The sequence below is a fragment of the Hibiscus syriacus genome, unplaced genomic scaffold (genome assembly GCF_006381635.1).
Source record: "Hibiscus syriacus cultivar Baekdansim isolate YM2019G1 unplaced genomic scaffold, ASM638163v2 tig00110482_pilon, whole genome shotgun sequence".
NCBI lineage: Eukaryota > Viridiplantae > Streptophyta > Magnoliopsida > Malvales > Malvaceae > Hibiscus > Hibiscus syriacus.
Window position 1 is genome coordinate 2,992,101 of NW_024062758.1, and position 21,347 is coordinate 3,013,447.

At 31.1% G+C, this 21,347-nt stretch overlaps 1 protein-coding gene and 1 pseudogene across 2 annotated transcripts; both read left to right on the forward strand.

Moving 5' to 3' along the window:
• Positions 1-1,708: 1,708 nt before the first annotated feature.
• On the forward strand, positions 1,709-11,217 carry LOC120128664 (annotated as a pseudogene).
• A 7,891-nt stretch (positions 11,218-19,108) lies between these two features.
• On the forward strand, positions 19,109-21,033 carry LOC120128995. Of its 2 annotated transcripts, none has more exons than XM_039146599.1 (3): positions 19,109-19,286; positions 19,358-19,676; positions 20,719-21,033. In XM_039146599.1, exons 1-3 carry the CDS (start codon positions 19,169-19,171, stop codon positions 20,801-20,803), a joined length of 522 nt encoding a protein of 173 aa, XP_039002530.1. In that variant the 5' UTR covers positions 19,109-19,168; the 3' UTR covers positions 20,804-21,033. The 2 variants fall into 2 exon arrangements, with proteins under 2 accessions (XP_039002530.1, XP_039002531.1); XM_039146600.1 differs by having other exon boundaries at positions 19,109-19,283; positions 19,374-19,676; positions 20,719-20,853.
• Positions 21,034-21,347: the final 314 nt, after the last annotated feature.

Genomic DNA, 21,347 nt, shown 5'->3' on the forward strand with positions numbered 1-21,347 from the left:
GGTAAATGTCATAAAACCCCTTAAAATGCATGTAGGAATGTTTCTTAATTTTTTCGACCCTTAAAGGCCCCATACGAACCCTCACTCGTCGTCACTGTGCATGGGGAAGGTCCGCCGCCTGGTGAGCTTCTAGAAGCTGCCCAACCGGACCCGCCTACTTGATCCGACCTGCCTATCTGATCTGATTCTACCTTACTCTGTCCAACCCAAACTGAACCGATTAGCCGTTGACTTTTTCTGAAAACCTCCATCTTGATATTTTTCGACGTCCTAAGTTCGATTTTTTGATCTATTTTACCAAATTCTGACCCGAAAGCCTTGAATCGAGCCCGTTAATCAAAAAATACTTAGTATTTTTAGCATTTTTGCTTATTTATTTGAGATTTGATTATGGAATTAATTCGAGAATATATTTTTATAAAGGTGCTCGTGTTTCTCCTGATCAATGGTCGATTAGATCCAGTGCTACTCGTTCGTCATATCCTCTCGATCTGTATTCTTCGAGAGTTACTCGTAGATTTCTGTAAATTGTTTAAATAGAGACTATTATTATTCATATTAGGATTCTGATATAGATTTTTCGATTCGTATGATCTAGCGCTGCCGCTGATCATGATCGACAGACTCGATAGTAGGCTTCCTTATCAGACTACTCAGACTGGTACATGTGTGTTTCCTGATGGTGTTACATTACAATTTTAAACTATTTATTTGAATTGTTTTAGATTTTTGATGATATTGAATATTTTTACGACACGGTACCTGATTTTCTGAATATTATTTATATGATATATGATTTACTGTATATTTTTTATATGATCTCTGGTTATTATATTTTTGTATCTGATTTCTGAGTATGAAATATTTTCATGTTTATGAAATATTTTCATGTTTTAATGGATTAAACTATTGTTTTCACTCAAATATATACATATTTATTACTGTCATTGGGGGTATTATTGGAGGAAGTATATCAAGCCTAGTCTATGACTTGTAAGACCTTATCGTAGGCTCCTCTGCTTTGTGCACAGGGTACATCCTTACCGCATGTCCTTATGCTATATGTATAAGGCCCTTACTGGATTTACATGTGGGTGTATAGTTCTGGGGAACCTACACATTCTAGTGTTCGGATGGTGGTAGTGTTCATATTTTTAAAGCATGTTTGATAAACTATTTTTTTACTATAATAATTTATTTGTATGTTTTTATACACAGTAAGGAGCACATTGGGCTATTTAGTTAATTCTGTAACTTTTTTTTCATATAGTAGCAGACCGTAGACTAGCAGACTTGGCATCAAAAGGACCGACTACTCCTATTTTTGTATCACTGTATATCTTTATGTCTTTAGATATACTTTGATGACATGTGTTTTTGTTACTGTCTTGGTATATCTGTATTACCAATATTTTGTTTTGTATATGTTTTATACGATTTTCTTTTATATAAATATATGTTTATCGTATGAATCTTTCTTATGGCTAATTCTATATTATATTATTATATGAATTTTAACGTTATTTTAAATATTAAAAGAATTTTTGAATATAATATATAACCGCCTAGATTTGATTATAATGTTCGGACCAAGTCTAAGAGATTAAAAAGAGGCAGAAGCCTAATTAACCCAAAAAAAACCTTCACATAGGCAGGTCATAAATATCTCTATAAACTGGAGGCTTAATGGGAGTTGACGACAAATCAAATGTACGAACCATATAATCACGGGAGTTCAAGTTTAAACATTCCATCAGCTTCGACGCTCCCTTCGCAGGGCATCCAACAAAATTCCAAGAACCAACCACGACAGCAGAACGGGTGGGAAGAAGCTCCTGAATCATTGAGGAGGTTAACCAACCGCATGCTATCCTCCTGCACCTGAAACAGTTCAATACCATTAAACCTTAATCTTTAATTATGATATAATGATACATTTTGTTCCTAATATATGTATCATTTTACCAATTTTGCTTTTATTCTTTTATAATAAAACTCTACCCTTAATCTTTTTAAGAAAATTGAGTTTAACCCTAAATTTAAAAAAGGAATATAATCGTTATTTTCTAAAATAAATATTTGTAGTTGAATTACGATCCAAATAAGTCAGAAGAGAGAGTGAATTGCTCTTTTTTTTGTTGGACAAAACTAAAGACAATTAAAGCAATAAGAATAAAATGATTTATAGTGGTTTGGTTCCAATAACTTTTCTTAACAAATCTTTTTTTTAAATATCACTATTAAGAATTTGAACCTTTAAGAATAAGGTTTGATCTTATAAAATTCTTTTAAAATTATACTCAAATATTAAAAAAATATTTTGAGAAGAAACAAATTAAAAGAAACGTCACAACATAAATGTTTACAATGAAAATCACTAATTGAATAACAATAAATACTTGAGAATAATTGAATAAAATGAAACCCCACAAGTGTTTAAGAAATACAATAAAAATCTTTAAAAAAAACATGTGCAGGTCGAAAATATATTTAATTAAAGATATACAAATATAAATTAATTTAAAACTCATATTTAATATTTAATTGATCTTATACACACCTAAAAGATTAGGGATGTAAATGAGAAAAGACAGATCCTGAGTTACTTGAGATTGACTCGGTTAAAGTTCGATAAATACTCGACTAAAATGAACTCGATTCGAGCTCGACTTGAGTTCTTAACGAGCTAAAACGACCTACTTGATACTCGACTCGAAAAACAAGCAAGCAACTCGAAAATATAATATATTAAGATTTTATTTTTAAAAAAAATAATTATTATTTTTTGGATAAATAATAAATTATTATTTTTATGTATTTAAAATTTATATTCGAGTTTGAATTTAAAATTTTAATCAAAATCAAAATTAAATTATTTATTTTTTATTTCAAACTTTTACATTTTTAATTTATGATAAATTTGCGAGTTTTCAAACCGAATAAAATTTGTTTACAGCCCTATAAAAGATATTACTGTTATGCATAATCCTAAACTAAGATACCAAGATCTGACCTACGAACAATTCGAGGCCGAATAATGTGGCAAAAATGCCAGGATAATGCAGAATGGGAAAAAATTCCAATTCTAATGTGGTTCTAACATTATTTCCCCATCTAAGGCATTTTCTACAGTATACGCCTAAAGACCACGAGATATATCGGCTTCTTTAGACTAAAATTTTGTTTGTGGAGGTAGACGGAATTCTCGGCGTCTTTAATTGAAATAGAGTTGTGGAGGTAGATGAAATTCTCGGCGTCTTCTTGGTTTTTCGTTGCTATAGTGAATGTCCACAAGTTTATATAAAGTGGGTTGCTCCGCAGAGAATGATGAAAGCACCAAATTTTTGCCATTTTACACCTTTCCCAACCTTTTCTATTTGGCTGGTTGCACGTGGCATTCTATTTTCATATTGTTAAGCACTAGTCTTAAAATAATGTTAAGCGTGGTCCCAATTTTAATTGAGAAAAATTCCAGGATAATGCAGAATTAAAATTTTAACATGGGTCAATAGCAATAAAATGTTCTGATGAATAGGGATGTAAAATCGGGTAATCGTTCAGGTTTCAGTCGAATCCTGGTAGGTCGGGTAAAATCGGATACAGGTCAAGTCAGGTAAATTTGATGCTTCGACTCGGATCAGGTCGGGTCATTTTCAGGTTGATTTGACACCAGATACAGTTCGGGTTCAGGTCGGGTTACTTTCAGTTATGATCGCTGCCAGTTCAGGTCCGAAGCAGTTAAAAAGCAGTTAATAAGTATGGGTCAATTTCAGATGCAAATAAAATTTGGAGGACTAAATTGAACAAATATGAAATTAAAAATAAAAATTTAAATAAATTAAACAACACAAAAGGGATCAAATCAAAATAATTTTAAATTGTGAGGTTGAAATTAATACAAAAAGTACTAAATTATACCCATTTAAAAAGTTATGGGCCAATTTAAAAATAAAATTAAGTAATAAGTATGGGTCAATTTCAGATGCAAATAAAATGTGGAGGACTAACTTGAACAAATATGAAATTACAAATAAAAATTTAAATAAATTAAACACATAAAAGGGATCAAATATGAAAATATTGTAAATGGACTAGATTATTCATTTTAAAAGTTGAGAAAAAATTAAAACAACTAATATATATATATATATATATATATATATATATATATATATATATATATATTATGTATAAACTATATATACCATGTATAAACAATAATACTATATAGTTTATATATGAAGTAATGAACTATATAGAAACTACATAGTTTATATAAATATATGAATTATATATAAACTATACATTTATTTTATATTATGTATATTATAAATAATATATATTGTATAAATTATATAGTTTATTAATATAAACTATATAGTTTTTATATATAGTATATATAGTTTAGGGTTTAGGGTTTAGGGTTTATGGATTAGGATTTAGGGGTTAGGGGTTAGGGGTTAGGGTTTAGGATCTAGGGTTTAAGGTTTATATTTATATTTATATTTATATAAACTACATACTATGATTTATATTTATATACTATATTTTATACTATTTATATAAACTATAATTTATATTTATATACTATATATATGAACTATAGTTTACGTATGAACTATATGTAAATATAGTAAACTATATAGTTTACATAAGAACTATATAAATTTTATATACTAACTATAGTTTATATATAAACTATAGTTGATATTTACATATGAACTATATAGACTATGTAAATTTTATATACTAACTATAGTTTATACGTAAACTATAGTTAGTATATAAAATTTACATAGTTCATATGTAAACTATATAGTTTACTATATTTACATATAGTTCATACGTAAACTATAGTTCATATATATAGTATATAAATATAAACTATAGTTTATATAAATAGTATAAAATATAGTATATAAATATAAATCATAGTATGTAGTTTATATAAATATAAATATAAATATAAATATAAATATAAACCCTAAACCTTAGATCCTAAACCTTAAACCCTAACCCTAAACCCTAAACCCTAATCCATAAACTCTAAACCCTAAACCCTAAATCCTAAACTATATATACTATATATAAAAACTATATAGTTTATATTAATTAACTATATAATTTATATAGTATATATTATTTATAATTATACATAATATATAAATATAAATTGTATAGTTTATATATAATTCATATATAATTTATATATAAACTATGTATTCTATATAGTTCATTACTTTATATATAAACTATATAGTATTATAGTTTATACATGGTATATATAGTTTATACATAATATATATATATAAACTATACAGTTTATATATATAATACATATACTTTATATATAAACTATATTATTTATATTATATATATATATATTAGTTGTTTTAATTTTTTCTCAACTTTTAAAATGAATGTAATCTAGTCCATTTTACAATATTTTTCATATTTGATCCCTTTTGTGTTGTTAATTTATTTAATTTTTATTTTTAATTTCATATTTGTTCAATTTAGTCCTCCACATTTTATTTGCATCTGAATTGACCCATACTTATTACTTAATTCTATTTTTTTAATTGGCCCATAACTTTTTAAAGGGTATAATTTAGTACTTTTTTGTATTAATTTCAACCTCACATTTAAATTATTTTGATTTGATCCTTTTGTGTTGTTTTTTATTTAAATTTTTTTTTAATTTCATATTTGTTCAATTTAGTCCTCCAAATTTTATTTGCATATGAAATTGACCCATACTTATTAAATGCTTTTTAACTGCTTCGAACCTGAACTGTTTTGGCCTGAACTGGCAGCGATCGATCCGAGTCAAAGCATCAAATTTACATGACTTGACTGTATCCGATTTTATCCGACCTACCAGGATCCGACTGAAACCTGAACGATTACCCAATTTTACATCCCTATTCATCAAAACATTTTATTGCTATTGACCCATGTTAAAATTTTAATTATGCATTATCCTGGAATTTTTCTCAATTAAAATTGGGACCACGCTTACTTATTTTAAGACTAGTGCTAACATATGAAAATAGAATGCCACGTGCACCAGCCAAATAGAAAAGGTTGGGAAAGGTGTAAAATGGCAAAAATTTGGTGCTTTCATCATTCTTTGCGGAGCAACCCACTTTATATAAACTAAGTGTATACTGCAAAAAATGCCTTAGATGAAAAAATAATATTAGATCCACGTTATATGAGAATTTTTTTTCCCATTCTGCATTACATTTTTGCGCGAATAATGGGTCATGCCACATACGTCCAAAATTAATCAATCTCAATGGGGAATGTGGAGATGGTGCTGACGTGGGTGGATGATTTTGCATCGAAAATGGGGAGCCCACCTCGCCCGTCCCTTCGATTCTTTGGTGACAATTGCGATTAATAATTATCCGGTAAAGTTCAATGTCGTTTTGCCTTTGCACTCGACAATTGTAGAGCATTGGACGGACAAGAGAGGCCCACGTAAGGGGATTTCAGCATTAATATTGTACAATAATATATTAATTCTGTCGTCCCACAGAATCATTAGATTAAGCTAATAAAAACAAGTATTGATTTATTTATTTTTATTAGTGGTAGGGCTACTTTTAGAAAGTATGTTTATAACTATTCAAGATTAGGTTTTCCTCCACATTTATATGTTGGAGATTAGAGAAGTATATTTGTTATATCTAGCTCACCTGGTACTACCATAAATGAGTGCAATATCTACTCAAAATTTCATAATTTTAGCCCATTTTCTATAAATATTAGTATTTGATCTATTAATTGATTAATTTAAATTGAATATTGTAGATATTTAATATTAAAATGACTATTTCAACCTAATTTATTTCATTCACAAACGTTAATATTTGAATCTTTGATATTACTTAATAGATATAATATTTCATCCCACTATATCAACTAATTGTTAACATCTTTGTATCATTATTTATAATAATTATTTAAGTGAAAATAATCATTATCATTAGTCAAATAATATATAATATTTATAGTTATCTTTTTATAATCGTATAATATATACTCAAAATACTTATTTTTGAACAAAAAAAAATAAGGAACTTTTGTGAGATTCCAAGTTTGCTTTACCTATTGTAGCTTCTAGTAAGGGAATCAATGATCCACATACTTTTGTTGTAGAATTCCAACTTTGAACGTGGCAAGTGGTAGGCTAAAGATAAAGCTATTATTATTATTATAAAATAAGTGTTCAATTGTACTATTTTTCTCACATAGATGTATAAAAAAATTTAATCATCTAAATGTCTAACATTATAATTACAAAAATTATCATTTTAGGTGTCGAGACGTAATGATTATTAAAAAAATTCGTTAAGTAACATGTGTCATACTTTGGTAATTTTGATTTTTTTAAATATAATATTATATTTATAAAAAGTATATTTTTTTCTAAAATTACAAAAGAAAACCCTAATTCTCTAGCCCTAACCTCCCTTACCAACCACACCTGTCGATGTCACCCTTACAATCTCCTTGGTCGGTCTTCGCCTCTATTGGGGGTTGAATTTACCAATGATGTGGTTTTGGATCGTGATTTTGTCGTTTCTTTCGTTGGAGACGCGTCATTTATGATCAGATTTAGCTTGTCGTAGGGTGGAGGTATGGTCGACATCAAACGGTGATAGCCGGCGTGAGTTTAGGGATTAAAATTGGAGTTTCAAAGTTTTGAGATTTTTTTAAGTTTTTTGAAATTTTTGGATTCTTTTAAATATATAATTTTATTTTAAATAATTTTTTTAAATAATCAAAACGTGACATGTGCCACTTAAATGTGATTTTAAAGGTTGTTATGACTCAGGTACCTAAAGTGGTAATATTTGTAACGTTAAATACATGGATGATTCAAATAAAAGTTTGGGCACCTATTTAAGAAAGTTGTATAGTTTGAGTACTTATTTTATAATTAAACCATATTGTTGTTGTTGTTGTTTTTTTGTTGTTTTTGTTATCATTATTATTATTCATTTCACTTGCTTCCATTGTTTTGGTTTGCCAATTGCATGCGGTAAATAGTTTAATTTAAGTTTTAGGTACATGATAAATAATTTTATTATAGCTATAACAATATAAATAAAATTTAAAATTAATCTTAATCACTAAGCTTATATGTCATAATTCACTTGTCATCAAAATCTAGTACCCTAAAATTTGAAAATTATAAATCATTTTACCTTAAATATCCTAAAATCAAAATTTTTAAACCAGTTGAGGCTGAAGTAAAAAAAAATGAAAGATATGTTTTATGAGTTTTTTTTTCTTTTCAATTTTGACATATTATGTTATATAAGATAAAGACACGCTCAACTAAACGTGCTTTTAAACGCACGGCTGATTGAAGCGATTTTATTTTGTGTTATGAAATAAATATTATTCAAAATTAATAATTGAAAAAATGTGAATGTAATATTTAATTATTTAAAATATATTAATTTGGGGTGGATTTGGAAATAGTCAAAGTTAAAGTTGTCCAGTTGTTGGATTCCAAGGCAATTAGTAACAACAGATTGCCGAAAGACGGTAAAAATAAAAATAAAGGGGCTCTGATCGTCTCCCCTAACTAAGCTGTCATCCGCTCCTTCATTCTTTACAAACTCGCTGGTCCAATGTGACCAATCATATGACCTTCAACCATAAAGCCAACGTATAGGCATCTGAATTTCACGTGCCTATGCCCTTACTCCAAATCTCACAATAGATACGCTCATGTCATTGTTACGGTTTTAATTTATATTGACAAATTTCTGTGTGTTCAGATGAATTTATAAAATCCTTAAAACAAGATTAAATTTATAAAATTTAAAAAAATAAAAATAAATTACGAAAATATATACATCAAAAGTAGATGAGAATTTCTCATCAACCTCTTTGTAACGAACCCTAATTACATTTCCAAAAAACAGGAAAAAGAAGGTAACCTTAAACAAAGGTTTTGTCGGGAAATTTAAGCAACAAAAGATTTGTGGAAATCTTTTCTCTTCTTGGACTTGGCTTTATATATAAACACAAGAACCCAAAAAAGTTTAACTGAAAGAAAATCCTATAACTCTCCCACTTAAGAAGGCGGTCTTCATACGGATTCAAACTCTAGAAACCCAAGTTATAAGTTGACTCAGCCTTCAAATTGTTTACTTGCCACATCGCCAGAAAAGAGTTTCAAAAATCAACCTCTGCTTTCCCAGCATTATTTCTTCACTAAAAACGCTTCCCATTGATGGCCATTTCGATTTCGAACAACTTCATCACGCAGCTAAAGATTTTGGCAATAGATACGGTTTCCTTCCCTCGGCTGTTCTACGCCCCAAGTCGGTTTCGGATATCGCCACCACGATGAAGCATGTTTGGCAGATGGGTCCTGGTTCGGAGCTCACGGTTGGTCATTCACTCCAGGGCCAAGCACAAGCGCCCGGAGGTGTTGTCATCAACATGGAATCACTCCAAGGCCTTGAAATGCAGTTTCACACCGGGAACTTCCCCTATGTCGATGTCTCCGGTGGCGAGCTGTGGATAAACATCCTACGTGAAGGCCTTAAACTTGGGCTGGCACCGAAATCTTGGTCGGATTACCTGCATTTAACGGTTGGTGGTACGTTGTCGAATGCCGGGATCAGTGGACAGGCCTTCCGGTATGGACCTCAGATCAGTAATGTTCATCAACTGGAAGTCGTTACAGGTTTGTTCAAATACATTTAAGGACTAACGAAGTTCAACATCAATATACAAAACTTGTCTATGCAATTGATTTATCAATTAGTTTCATCGTTACATATATATATGTCGCTGATGATGGACTATACTTGAATGCAGGGAAAGGAGAAGTGGTGAACTGCTCGGAGAAACAGAACAGTATCTCTTTTACAGCGTTCTTGGAGGACTAGGTCAGTTCGGTATCATAACACGGGCTAGAATATCGCTGGAACCTGCACCGGAAATGGTAAAAACAGCAAAAGGTCTTAGTTTATTTGAAATTACACTTGTTGTCACTGTTCTCCTCCATTAACAGGTGAAGTGGATTAGAGTGTTGTACACTGATTTTGCCACATTTGCCAAGGACCAAGAGAAATTGATATCTGGAGAAAGCACATTTGATTATATCGAAGGATTTGTGATAATAAACAGAACTGGTCTCCTAAATAACTGGAGATCATCATTCAACCCACAAGATCCTGTTCAAGCCGGCAAATTCAATTCAGATGGAAGAACTCTCTTCTGCCTAGAATTGGCAAAGTACTTCAATCGGGACGAAAAGGCTGTCATAAGTCAGGTGAGACACTCCTCCGATCATCAGTTGAACTTCCTAATTCACATCAAATGGAAGAACTTATATGTCTGTTTTCACTAAGCAGGAAATTAAGAGTTCATTATCTTTGTTAAACCATGTTCCATCAACACTTTTTGTATCTGAAGTTCCCTACATTGAGTTTCTAGACCGAGTTTACATTTCCGAGATCAACTAGGTCGAAAGGTTTATGGAAGTTCCACCCATGGCTTAATCTTCTCATCCAAGAAGTAAAATCCAAATATTTGCTCCACATGTATTTGGAAATATCCTTACAGATACAAGCAATGGCCCCATTCTTATCTACCCGGTTAATAAATCAAAGTAAACTCCCCTCTTTCTCTTTTCACAAAATTCACCTCTTAACCATTAATGGGTTTCATTGATTGATCATAGTGTTAAAGACTTAATGTTGCTTACAGGTGGGACAATAGAACTTCAGTTGTAATACCAGAAGAAGAAGTTTTCTACTTAGTGGCATTCCTTTCTTCTGCAGTACCTTGTTCAACAGGAACTGATGGCTTAGACCACATACTAATTCAGAACAAACGCATTCTAGAATTCTGCGAGAAAGCTCGTCTCGGTGTAAAGCAATACCTGCCGCATTATTCGACGCAGAGAGAGTGGAAAGCTCATTTCGGCTCACAATTGGAAGCTTTCTCACGGAAAAAATCGAGTTAAGATCCCCTGGCAATACTTGCTCCTGGCCAAAGAATATTTCACAAGGCCATACCTTACTCACAATAACATCTAGAGAATAAGATAAATCATGTAGGAAAATGTTTTAGCTGAATATTGGCATATAGCAGTGAAAGCCCCTAAATATTGTAAGTAGAGTGTATAGGCTAGATTTTTTTTTCCTCTTAAATCCAAAGGGTCAATCATATCATATGTTGATTATTGATTAAAGCTGTATAAGAACTGTCGATGATTTATGATAAGCTCTACCTGAATGGATTTCACTCCTGGCCCCTGGGAAAAACTCGATCATCAAGACTGGTCAATCATATCATATGTTGATTATTGATTAAAGCTGTATAAGAACTGTCGATGATTTATGATAAGCTCTACCTGAATGGATTTCACTCCTGGCCCCTGGGAAAAACTCGATCATCAAGACTCTGTTAATGTTTATCCCTAAAGACCAACTTAACATTTAACAATGTAATGGATCTTTCCAGTTCCATGGTGCTTATGGGTTAAGAATCTATACCAGGGGAACTTGGAACACAACAATGGCCACTCAAATAAAGCAATGCCATGGAACACTAAGGTTCGGTCCTTTGGCTGGGAATATTCCGAAGATAAGGATTGGTTACAACTTACAAAGAGCATGCAAAATGTTATCCCTATCCAATCAAGAAGCAGTGAAATTCCTATCCAAAAGAAGAAGAAGAAGAAATCAGTCCAATTAATGCCATGTTTCTTTGTTGCTTCAGATGAATAAAAATCCAAAACACTGCGTGGCACTCAATCCAAAAACTGTACAACCTTCATATACATGCACCAGTGGGATTATGATCACTCAATCAGAAATATACTCCATTTTTATGAGTGAAGGAATATTTTCCTTTGTGTAGTGTTGAAGAAAAAGTTAAAATATTCCAAACCTCTGGAGAGATTGTCTCGTAGACCTTCCTCACCATATTATCTAAAATCTCAGTAAATAAAGATACATCCTTGAAAAAAATGATGACTGTCGCGGCAATCTTTTTTGGGCCCCGAATTGGTTTCGCCACGAATAAATGGGTTAGAGTTGCCACCGATCATTTATTTTAAAAACAAATAGGTTGACCGGATACCATCTTACCTGATCTGCGTTTTACCAGAAATATGTAGGGTTCGGGAGTTGACTACGGTCAAGGAATGATTAGCACCTTTGAACCGTCATTTCAGTACCAATTAATTTCTCGGTTGTCTTAGTTGCGAAAAAATTAAAATTTAAAAATTCAATTCGAATAATTACCTTTGATCGGTTGGAGTTCTTCTAAAAAAAGTCGAAAAGGTTAAATAAAAAATAATAATAAGTAAATATAAAATATAAAAACATAAAAATGATAATAAAATTAACTAAAATAATAAATCAATTCAAAGGAATGAAAATAAAAAATATAAATCAAAGAAAAAAAATGAAATAAAAAATAAAAATATTAAATAAAAATTTCAGGGAAATAAGATAAAAAAAAGAAAAAATAATAATAAAAAACAAAACATAAGGGGAAAAATAAAAAAAACAAATATATTAATAATAAAAGGACGGAATTGAAATAAAATCAAATTTGAGGGTCAATTTAAGAAGAATTTGGGGTTAAATTGATATAAATGGACCAAAATGAAATGTTTAAAGAAACAGGGGGATCAAAACACAATTCCCCCTTTTCTTACTCGAAAACACGCGGATCTTTGGCAGAGTCAGGTCGAAACGCAGGTCTGAACCGGGTACACGGATTGCATATAAAACCCAAAAAAACTCAAATTTCATTCATTTTCATCTTTCTCTCAAAATAAAAACTCTATCTCCTCACCCAAATCATCTCAACTCTCCCCATCCCTAGTGGAAACCCGATTACCACTCCGGTGGCCAACAGTCGATAGTCACCGCCGAAAATCGCTCCGGCCGCCACCGTCGGCGGTCGGACAAACCCGAAACCTCACCAAGTTCTTTTCTCGTCGCTCCGAATACAAAATCAAAACCCAAATCGCCAAAAACTGCTCCGAACGACGTAGATCTAGCCCGAAAGGTTCGGGTTTTACCTTTCTCGGTGTGTCCCTTCGGCTTCCCGGCAAGCTTTCCTCTTTCTAGCTTAGGACGCATTTTTGTATAGTGGGCTTCGCTTGGTTTTTTGTGTATTAGTTTGGTTTTTTTTTTGTTGTGGGGCTTCGGCCTTTGGTTGTTGATTTGTATTTTTGGTACTGTGATGATGTTGTATTTTTGTGGCTCTATTGTTGATCGTTGATGTCCCCTTGTTTGGTGGGGTATTTATACCCCCATCGATGCTCGTCAGTTCCGATCATCACAATAACGTGCTCGTCGTTGGCCAGGGATTTCGAGATGGTTCAGTCCTGATTTCCTTGACCGAAAATCTTAGCGTCGTTAAAACGCCCGTTGGGCACCCCTGGTGAGATATGGACCGTTAGATCGAAGGGTCAAATCTAACGGCCCTCGATTGGCTGCGCGTTTGACCTTGGAGATAAAACCGTAATAGACTTTGGGTCTAACAGGGTCTGCTGGGTCAGGCTCAGTTGGGTCTGTTGGACTTGGACCCTTGTTGGACCTGGAAAAGAAAAGAAATAATAAAATAAATACATAAAACCGAATAAAAAAACAAAAAAAAAACAAATATATATTATATATTTCAAAATGTTTTCAAAATTTCAAAAACATTTTCAAACTATATATTATATATTTAAAAATATTTAAAAAAAATAAAAATTATATATTATATATATGTTTTCAAAATGTTTTAAAAAACTATATATTATATAAGTTTTCAAAATGATTTAAAAACTATATATTATATAAGTTTTGAAAATAATTTCAAAACTATATATTATATATTTTTTCAAAATATTTGAAAAATATATTATATATATATATATATTCAAAATGTTTTAAAAACCATATATTATATATATTTTCAAAAATCATTTGCAAACTATATAATATAAAATATATATATATATGAAATGACCATCTAGCTCAGTTGGTAGAGCACAAGGTTCTTAACCTTGAGGTCGTGGGATCGAGTCCCATGGAAGGTATTTCATAATTTGGAGGTCTCCTACGGAAGCTGCTCTCAACCTAGTGTTGTGGGCAACCTACTATCTTATCTCCCCCTTACCCCATTACATATGGAAATAAAGGACAACCAACCATAATATAAAAATATAAAAAAATAATAATCACGGACGAAAATAAGTGTATACAATAATATAAAGAGAAAATGATGAAATAGATCATTTTTATTAATTGAAACTAGATAATATGATAAAAACATATTCATATAATATTTTCTTCCACATCTGTTACAAGTAGGGAAGAACTATAGTTATTTTAGATGAAACAAGAGATTGGACATTTCAAGCAGAACTATAAAGCTTGTGCCATCACCGATGGTATTCCAAAGCCCGAGGAGACGTGTTATTGGGCTTAATTCTAGAAAGATGTCGAATTGTCGTTCAGCCCAACATTACAGAGCAATACAGACCCGTGCTGGACAATATCAATAGAGACAATTTAACACCATATATAACTTGACAATTCAATGTCATTTACGACAAATAAAATTAATTGTTTTAAGTATTAAAAATAATAATGTGTTATTTTATATTTATAAAAGGTGGTTTAAGATTGTAAAAGCAAAGTGAATATTTAAGATGGTTTCATATTAGGATTAGTCATGATTGTTCAAGTTGTTTATCTTTATTCTTTCACTTTTTTTTAAATCTTGATTTTTAGACTCTTTAGGAACACTCTCCTTTTTTTTCTTAGTTTTTCTTCCCCTAATAGAATTAAGATTAAATTTAAAATTTATAAAAAAAATCAAATTAATCATTGATAAATTCACTACTAAGTGCTAATCACCCTTTAGATGTACCATTTGTGTTTTGTATTAAAACCAGTCAGTAGCTTAAACTTTAAGAGGTCGTTTGATTTATGAAATATAAGATATCTTTGGGGATAAAATTATCTGAATGTTACATTACTTGACACATTATTGGGAATGTTATATTACTTTGTCTGGTTTGTTTGACAGCAATGTAAAAATATAGTGTTTAGTTGAGGGAATATAAGATTACTATAATATGTATTTACCAAATTATCACTGTAATATATTTTTTAATAAATGTTCTTAATATTAAAACAAGAATATTATTAAAAAATTATATAAGAATATTTTTATTAATTCTAATTTATATATTTTTGTTTATAAAATTTTAATTCATAGAATTTATATATTTTCTTTTATAAAATTTAAAAAAAATGAGTAGAATAAAATATATATATCATATATTCATTTTTTTTAATATATAATGAAAAGAGAATTGAAATTCTTCTAGGCAATTAGTGTTGAACATTCACTATAGCTAACATATTCTTGCAGTAATGTTTCTAACTTTTATGGTGATCAAGTATAAACTCGAACTTTAAATTGTTGAAACAATGTTATATTTGTCGTCAATATAATATAATTTATTAAGTCATAAATGTTAATTATGAGATTAATTCAAAAAAAATAATTATGAGAGAATATAAATTAAGTAAATGATTTATTACAAATTTAAAAAGAATAAAATAAATGATAATTTTGAAATTAAACATTTATTTTAAGGGGAATTTTTCCAAAATTATAAGAATTGTTAAATAAGAGGAGGGAATAGGATTCTCATGAATACAAGCGAAAGAAGTTACCATCTCTATTACCTCTTAAAGGAAATGCTTTTAAACTAAACATGGCTATGAGATTCCGAAAAAGGTTATTACTCTTGATAATATTTTTTCTTTGATCCAAACACTCTTAAGGGGGCGCTTGGATCAATGAAAATTCATTATCAAGGGAATAATATTTTCCATAATTATATACCCACTTTTGGTTCAAAAGCATTCCCACCACAAGGTAATGAAACATTACCAAAGTGATTTTTTCACCTTGAATTCTCGGGAATCTCATTCCCCTTTTCTTAGGTATTAGACAATTCTCTCTCCTTTTGACAATAATACCCTTTAATAATATAAGTATTTCAAAACAATCATTCATTCTGTATATAATTATACGAGTGTAAATCTATTTTATTTATTTTTAATTATTTATGATTTTTTAATACTTATTAAAAACTAATATAATGCATATAAAATAATAGTATATCAACTTTTTATTTTATTTTGATTAATTTTACTTATGTGTTCGAATTTAAAAAAATTATATATTTTATTACATGTATTATTTAAGATTAATTTTTGTAAAAGGTTTTTGTAACCCCCTAGACATAGCCTATGCATTACGATTAGTTCTAACGGATTACATTAAAATTTCCAAAATATTTTTCGATAATTTAAAATCCATTTTAAAAATAATATCTTTAAAAAGTAGTAAATAACAATTAAATCCAAACGAGTAAAGATAAAATCTTAAATAACTGAGTAAAATAAAATATGTCATATTCTGAATCACAATAAGTTTAATATCAGTAGCGAAAGCAATAAACATCATAAAAATAAGTATTTCAAAATGAAGGCACATGTCACCATAATTGAAAGTAGTTCGGAAGATAGAAACATTACACCAAAAGGTTCTGTAAGAATGTGTTGATCCTCCAAGTGTCTGGTTTGGGGTGTCTATCCAAAAGTGTATGAAAGGAAAAAAAACAATTTGAAAAAGGTGAGCTAGGGAGCTCAGTGTATCCCACTAGTCCAAATAACACATGGTAGATAAAATAATCAGGAGTGTTCCAGTAAGGTATCGTAAAAAGTCATAGATAAATTGAATTTAAAACTCATAATACCCTCATCCCGTAAACCATAATGCAGTTTCCCCAAAACTACATCCATAAGGGCTACCTTATATCCATTGGGTATAGGAGCCACCTCAAGGGAGTACCTTGGGGCTTAAAAGCCTACCCAAGAAAGTTCTCGGGACCTTGGAGCCTACCCAAGGGTCGCCTTAGGTCTGTAAGGTATTTCCATCTTGATCAAAGCTGAACATCCATACTCAAGTATCATACCCAAAATAGTATCCTAATAAAATAGTTCTCGCAATAAACATTAATTTCCATGAATCCGTAATCAGTATAATCGTATTTTCAGTGTAAACAAGTAACCAAATAATATATATCAAACAGTATAGTTCATAAACAGTAATCCAGTAAGCTAGTAAAACAGTAATTTCTAAAAATCATATTTTAAAACAGGTAAAACATTTATATGGCACTTAAGGAACACATCTCGTAAAATGGGATCGGTCAGGGTGTCTACTGAGCACCTGCTTCACCACGCTCTATAGCAGTGTTCGAACCTAATTCATAATAAAACTGGGTTAATATCAGATAAAATTTTTAATCTATGTAATCACAAGGTTCACGGGTCATACGAGTAACCATTGGCTCATGAGATTGAACGGATAGAGAGGAGCTGGGTCGAGCTATCGAGCGATTGGGATAGTCTCGTGTACCTTCAAATAACAATATTTGATCAAGATCTAACCTTAATTTAATTATTCGTAACCAAATTACTTATGTACATATGTATGCTCAAGTTTGACGTTCAATTCAGGCTTTCGAGTTCGAATTTGGCAAAACGGATTTCGGATTCGGACTCAGGACGTCGAAAAACATAAAATATGACTTTTTCGGAAAAAAAATTGGCTTTTTGGTCAAAGTCAACGGATTGACTCTATCCGAGTTGACTCAACTCAACCCAGTTCAGTTCTAACTGGACCAGTTCAATCTTACTGGACCGGCTGGAGAGCCCCACGTGCACTGCCGGCGCGTGCGACGACGATGACCGTTTCAATAGTCGATCCTTCCCCGGTCTTCAACACGCTTGAATTAACCACTTTCAAACCTAATTTTGCAACCACACTATCCAAAACTCACCAGGAAATTAATTCGAAACTTACCCCAACAAAGGTCGGCGGCGTGGAAGAGTGAAACCAACTAGGTTTGATCGCACAATGTTGGGGAAGCCGGCGAAAGTGGCAGTGAGAGGCGACAACAACTAGATTGACAATAATTGACGAGAACAGTGGAACGATTTTGGGTTTTCTGTCACACGAAAAATCGTCTATTCACAGCGAAATGAAATGGCTAAGGCATAGGTAATCTTACTGATGGTCAGGTGTTTGAATCCTTTTAGCCACCTAACCCATTTCTTTTTATTTTTTTCTCTGTCGACAAAAAATGGGAAATTTGGGGTTAGGTCCCTAAACTTCCTACAACTTTCTAAAACGGGCTCAAGTTCTTAAAACTTGCGATTTGGTCCATAAATTAATTAAATTAATTAAAACTTTTATTTTATTATTATTATTTAGGGTTATGACAATTTTCATATTATATATATTTTTAATATATTCTATTAAATGTCTCATATAATTTGATATGATATTTTGTTTTCCAACTCATACATGTAGCATAAATAAAAAAAAGTATAGCAATTAACACATACTAACACCATATAATTTAATATAATTTTTATTATATTTAACTTTTTCAAAAAAAATATTAAAACATATTTACACCAATATAATTATGTGTTTAATTTTATGTTCTAAAATATTGAGAGATGTACATACTTACACCGATATAAGTATGTACACCTCTCAACCTTAAAAATAAACATATACTTACACCGGTGTAAGTATGTACATCTCCCAACCTAAAAATAAACACATACTAACTATGTATATCTCTCAATATTTTAGAACCTAAAATTAAACACATAATTATATTGTTGTAAATATGTTTTAATATTTTTTCAAAAAATTTAATACAATAAAAAATATTAAATTATATGTGTACAAATTTTATTAAAAATATATAAACTGGAAATAATAAAAAAATATGTTTTCTATTAACATTTATTTGTTAAAAAATCAATCTTATATTCCTATCAAATAAACTAAACAAGTTATTACAATATTTTTAATAATATTTTAAATAATATAATATTTTAATAATTTTATTTTTAATGTAATCTCACATTCTGTTAATTAAATCATCATAAAGGACAATGTATGGACGTAAGACGACGTCGTACAGAGGTAGCTTTCATTTTTAATCGTTGAAAGTGCTGCGTTTTGGGCAGTTATGTTCCAGCGAGAATTTTGGCAGACATGTCTCTGGTAGACTATGCATCCTCCTCTGACGACGACGTTTCAGACTCCGAACATGAGCTACCACAACGCCGCCCTGAACCACCACCAGCTCCACAACCGCAGCGACCTCCTTCCCCGCCTAAAACCTTGTGAGCGAGCATAACACTAATCCATCTCTCAAGTATTTCGTTTTTTTTAATTTGTTACAACTATTGAAAGTCGTTTAATTTAACTCTCAGACCATCTGGGTCGTCGGCGAATCAGAAGCCAGAATCCCTAGAGAAACTCCCGGATGCTTCGATGCTTTTGAACTCTTCGGCTTTTCTGTTTACGAGCGGCAACGACCATGCATCTATGGTAGCGGCGGCGATGGCGGACAATATGTCACGTAAGCGAGACTCCAAGGGAATGATGGGGTCGGGCTCTAGCAATAGCGTGACACCGCTACCGAGGGCTAAACTTCCGAGAGCTACCTTAACTCATTCCAAGAACGTTCCAGATACCGGCGGTGGAACCCTTGTTCCCCCTCAGCTCAGAGGAAGGTATCTAAATGCTTACTTTTTGTTTGTTTCCTCTCTACGATTTCAAAGTCCTTGTGTATTAATGGTTAAAAATTCTTGTTTGGAAGAATCAATTGAAAATTTATTTAATACATAATCTGCTTAATTTTTGGTAGCACTTATGATTTAGGTTATAAATTTCAATCCCAAGAGAGAGAAAAAAGGAACAAATTTAACCTCAAACATAAAAAATCTGCTAAATTGATTTAGGCCATTTCTGAATTATTCTAGCTATGAAACAATTTCACCTTTCAACAACTTGAGTTGACAGTAAGTTTGCTTCCTAGAACTTTTCCACTTTTCCTTCTCATTTGAGATAAAATTGCATATTGTGTAAATGAATCGATTTTAGAACTTAAGTAGCATTTGAAAACTTGGATTTCAAAAGATATATTCAGATTAAAAGAATAGTGCAAGTTGTGTGATAAACACATATAAAGATAAATTCATAACTATTTCTTATATCCATGGATTTTTCGGGTGCCTATGTGGTAGTGAATTTGAAATTAATGTTTTCATACATTTCAAATACATACTCATATTGAATCTCAACTAATGTATGTATTTCATTTTCATAATTTATATAATAAATTAAATCCGCATCTTCAAATTCATGTTTACTTGCTGAATATGGATTTATGTTTTTATTAAGGTTTTAATCACAAGAATTGAAATTCTTACAGCTTTTTTCTTATGCCTCAAGGCAAAATAACATTATTTTCAAATTGAGACAAAAGTTTCTTTGTATGCTTGACAAACCATCTGTTTTCTTTGTGTTCTTTTCACCCCACTAGCTGCTACATTTCCGAGGGGCTAATGCCATGAAGAAGCATCCCATGTGCTTGAGATCTCCCTATCATATAAATGACCTAAAGGCTAAAGTATCTTAAACGCTATGTTTAATATCTTGACTTTCTTGCCAAACCATTCAGTGTCATAGCTGCTTGGATTGATAGTATTGTGCATTCTTCATTTATGTTGGGAAAAATTTGTTGTTAATGATACATGGTTCAATTGTTGGCAGGAGTAATGTGGTCACTGAAGATATCAGCAAGCTATTTGTAAGCAGACATGCTGTTGCACAGCCCAGAGGACCTGAAAATGAGTAATGGTTTATTTTATCCTGGAAGAATGCTTTTTAGTTTAGACAAGCTGAAAATAGATGGATATTTTGAGGATTTTGACTTCGTATAAATATAAAGTGGCTAATTGTTTAAATCAACTTTAGCTTTTATGATAGGTTTTCAGGACAACTTGACAAACTTGTGGAAGTGAGTAGTTTGAGTGCATTGTCACTCCACTGGATTTCATGTGCGTGAATGTTTTCTTAGCAATGCATTTCTTTAAAGGCTTGTAGCCGGTTGTTGCCGAACTTTGCTTGTATACTGGGATTTTGTATTAGAATCAATTAGTGTAAGGTCATGATTAAGATTGGGTAGAAAGTGTTGCCGATTTGCTAAAATAAGGTGTGAAGTTGCTTTTCCTCTTCAACCCTAGGTCATCGAATGGGGTTTCGTCATACATGTTGAGGTGGTTATCTTATATCAGTTAAATCTTGGGTTACATGTCTTACGTTATAGTTGGTTATTTTCACTTATTATCAATTGTTTTTAATATGAATGCATGGTACGGTATCAAAATTCATGTGTTTTG

Excerpts from the sequence above, each read along its gene's own strand:
- LOC120128995 (XM_039146599.1), top strand. The coding sequence starts at position 19,169 with ATGCATCCTCCTCTGACGACGACGTTTCAGACTCCGAACATGAGCTAC. Across the intron at positions 19,287-19,357 it reads TCCCCGCCTAAAACCTTGTG|TTAATTTAACTCTCAGACCA; the intron begins AGCGAGCATAAC and ends ATTGAAAGTCGT. Across the intron at positions 19,677-20,718 it reads CCCCCTCAGCTCAGAGGAAG|GAGTAATGTGGTCACTGAAG; the intron begins GTATCTAAATGC and ends AATTGTTGGCAG.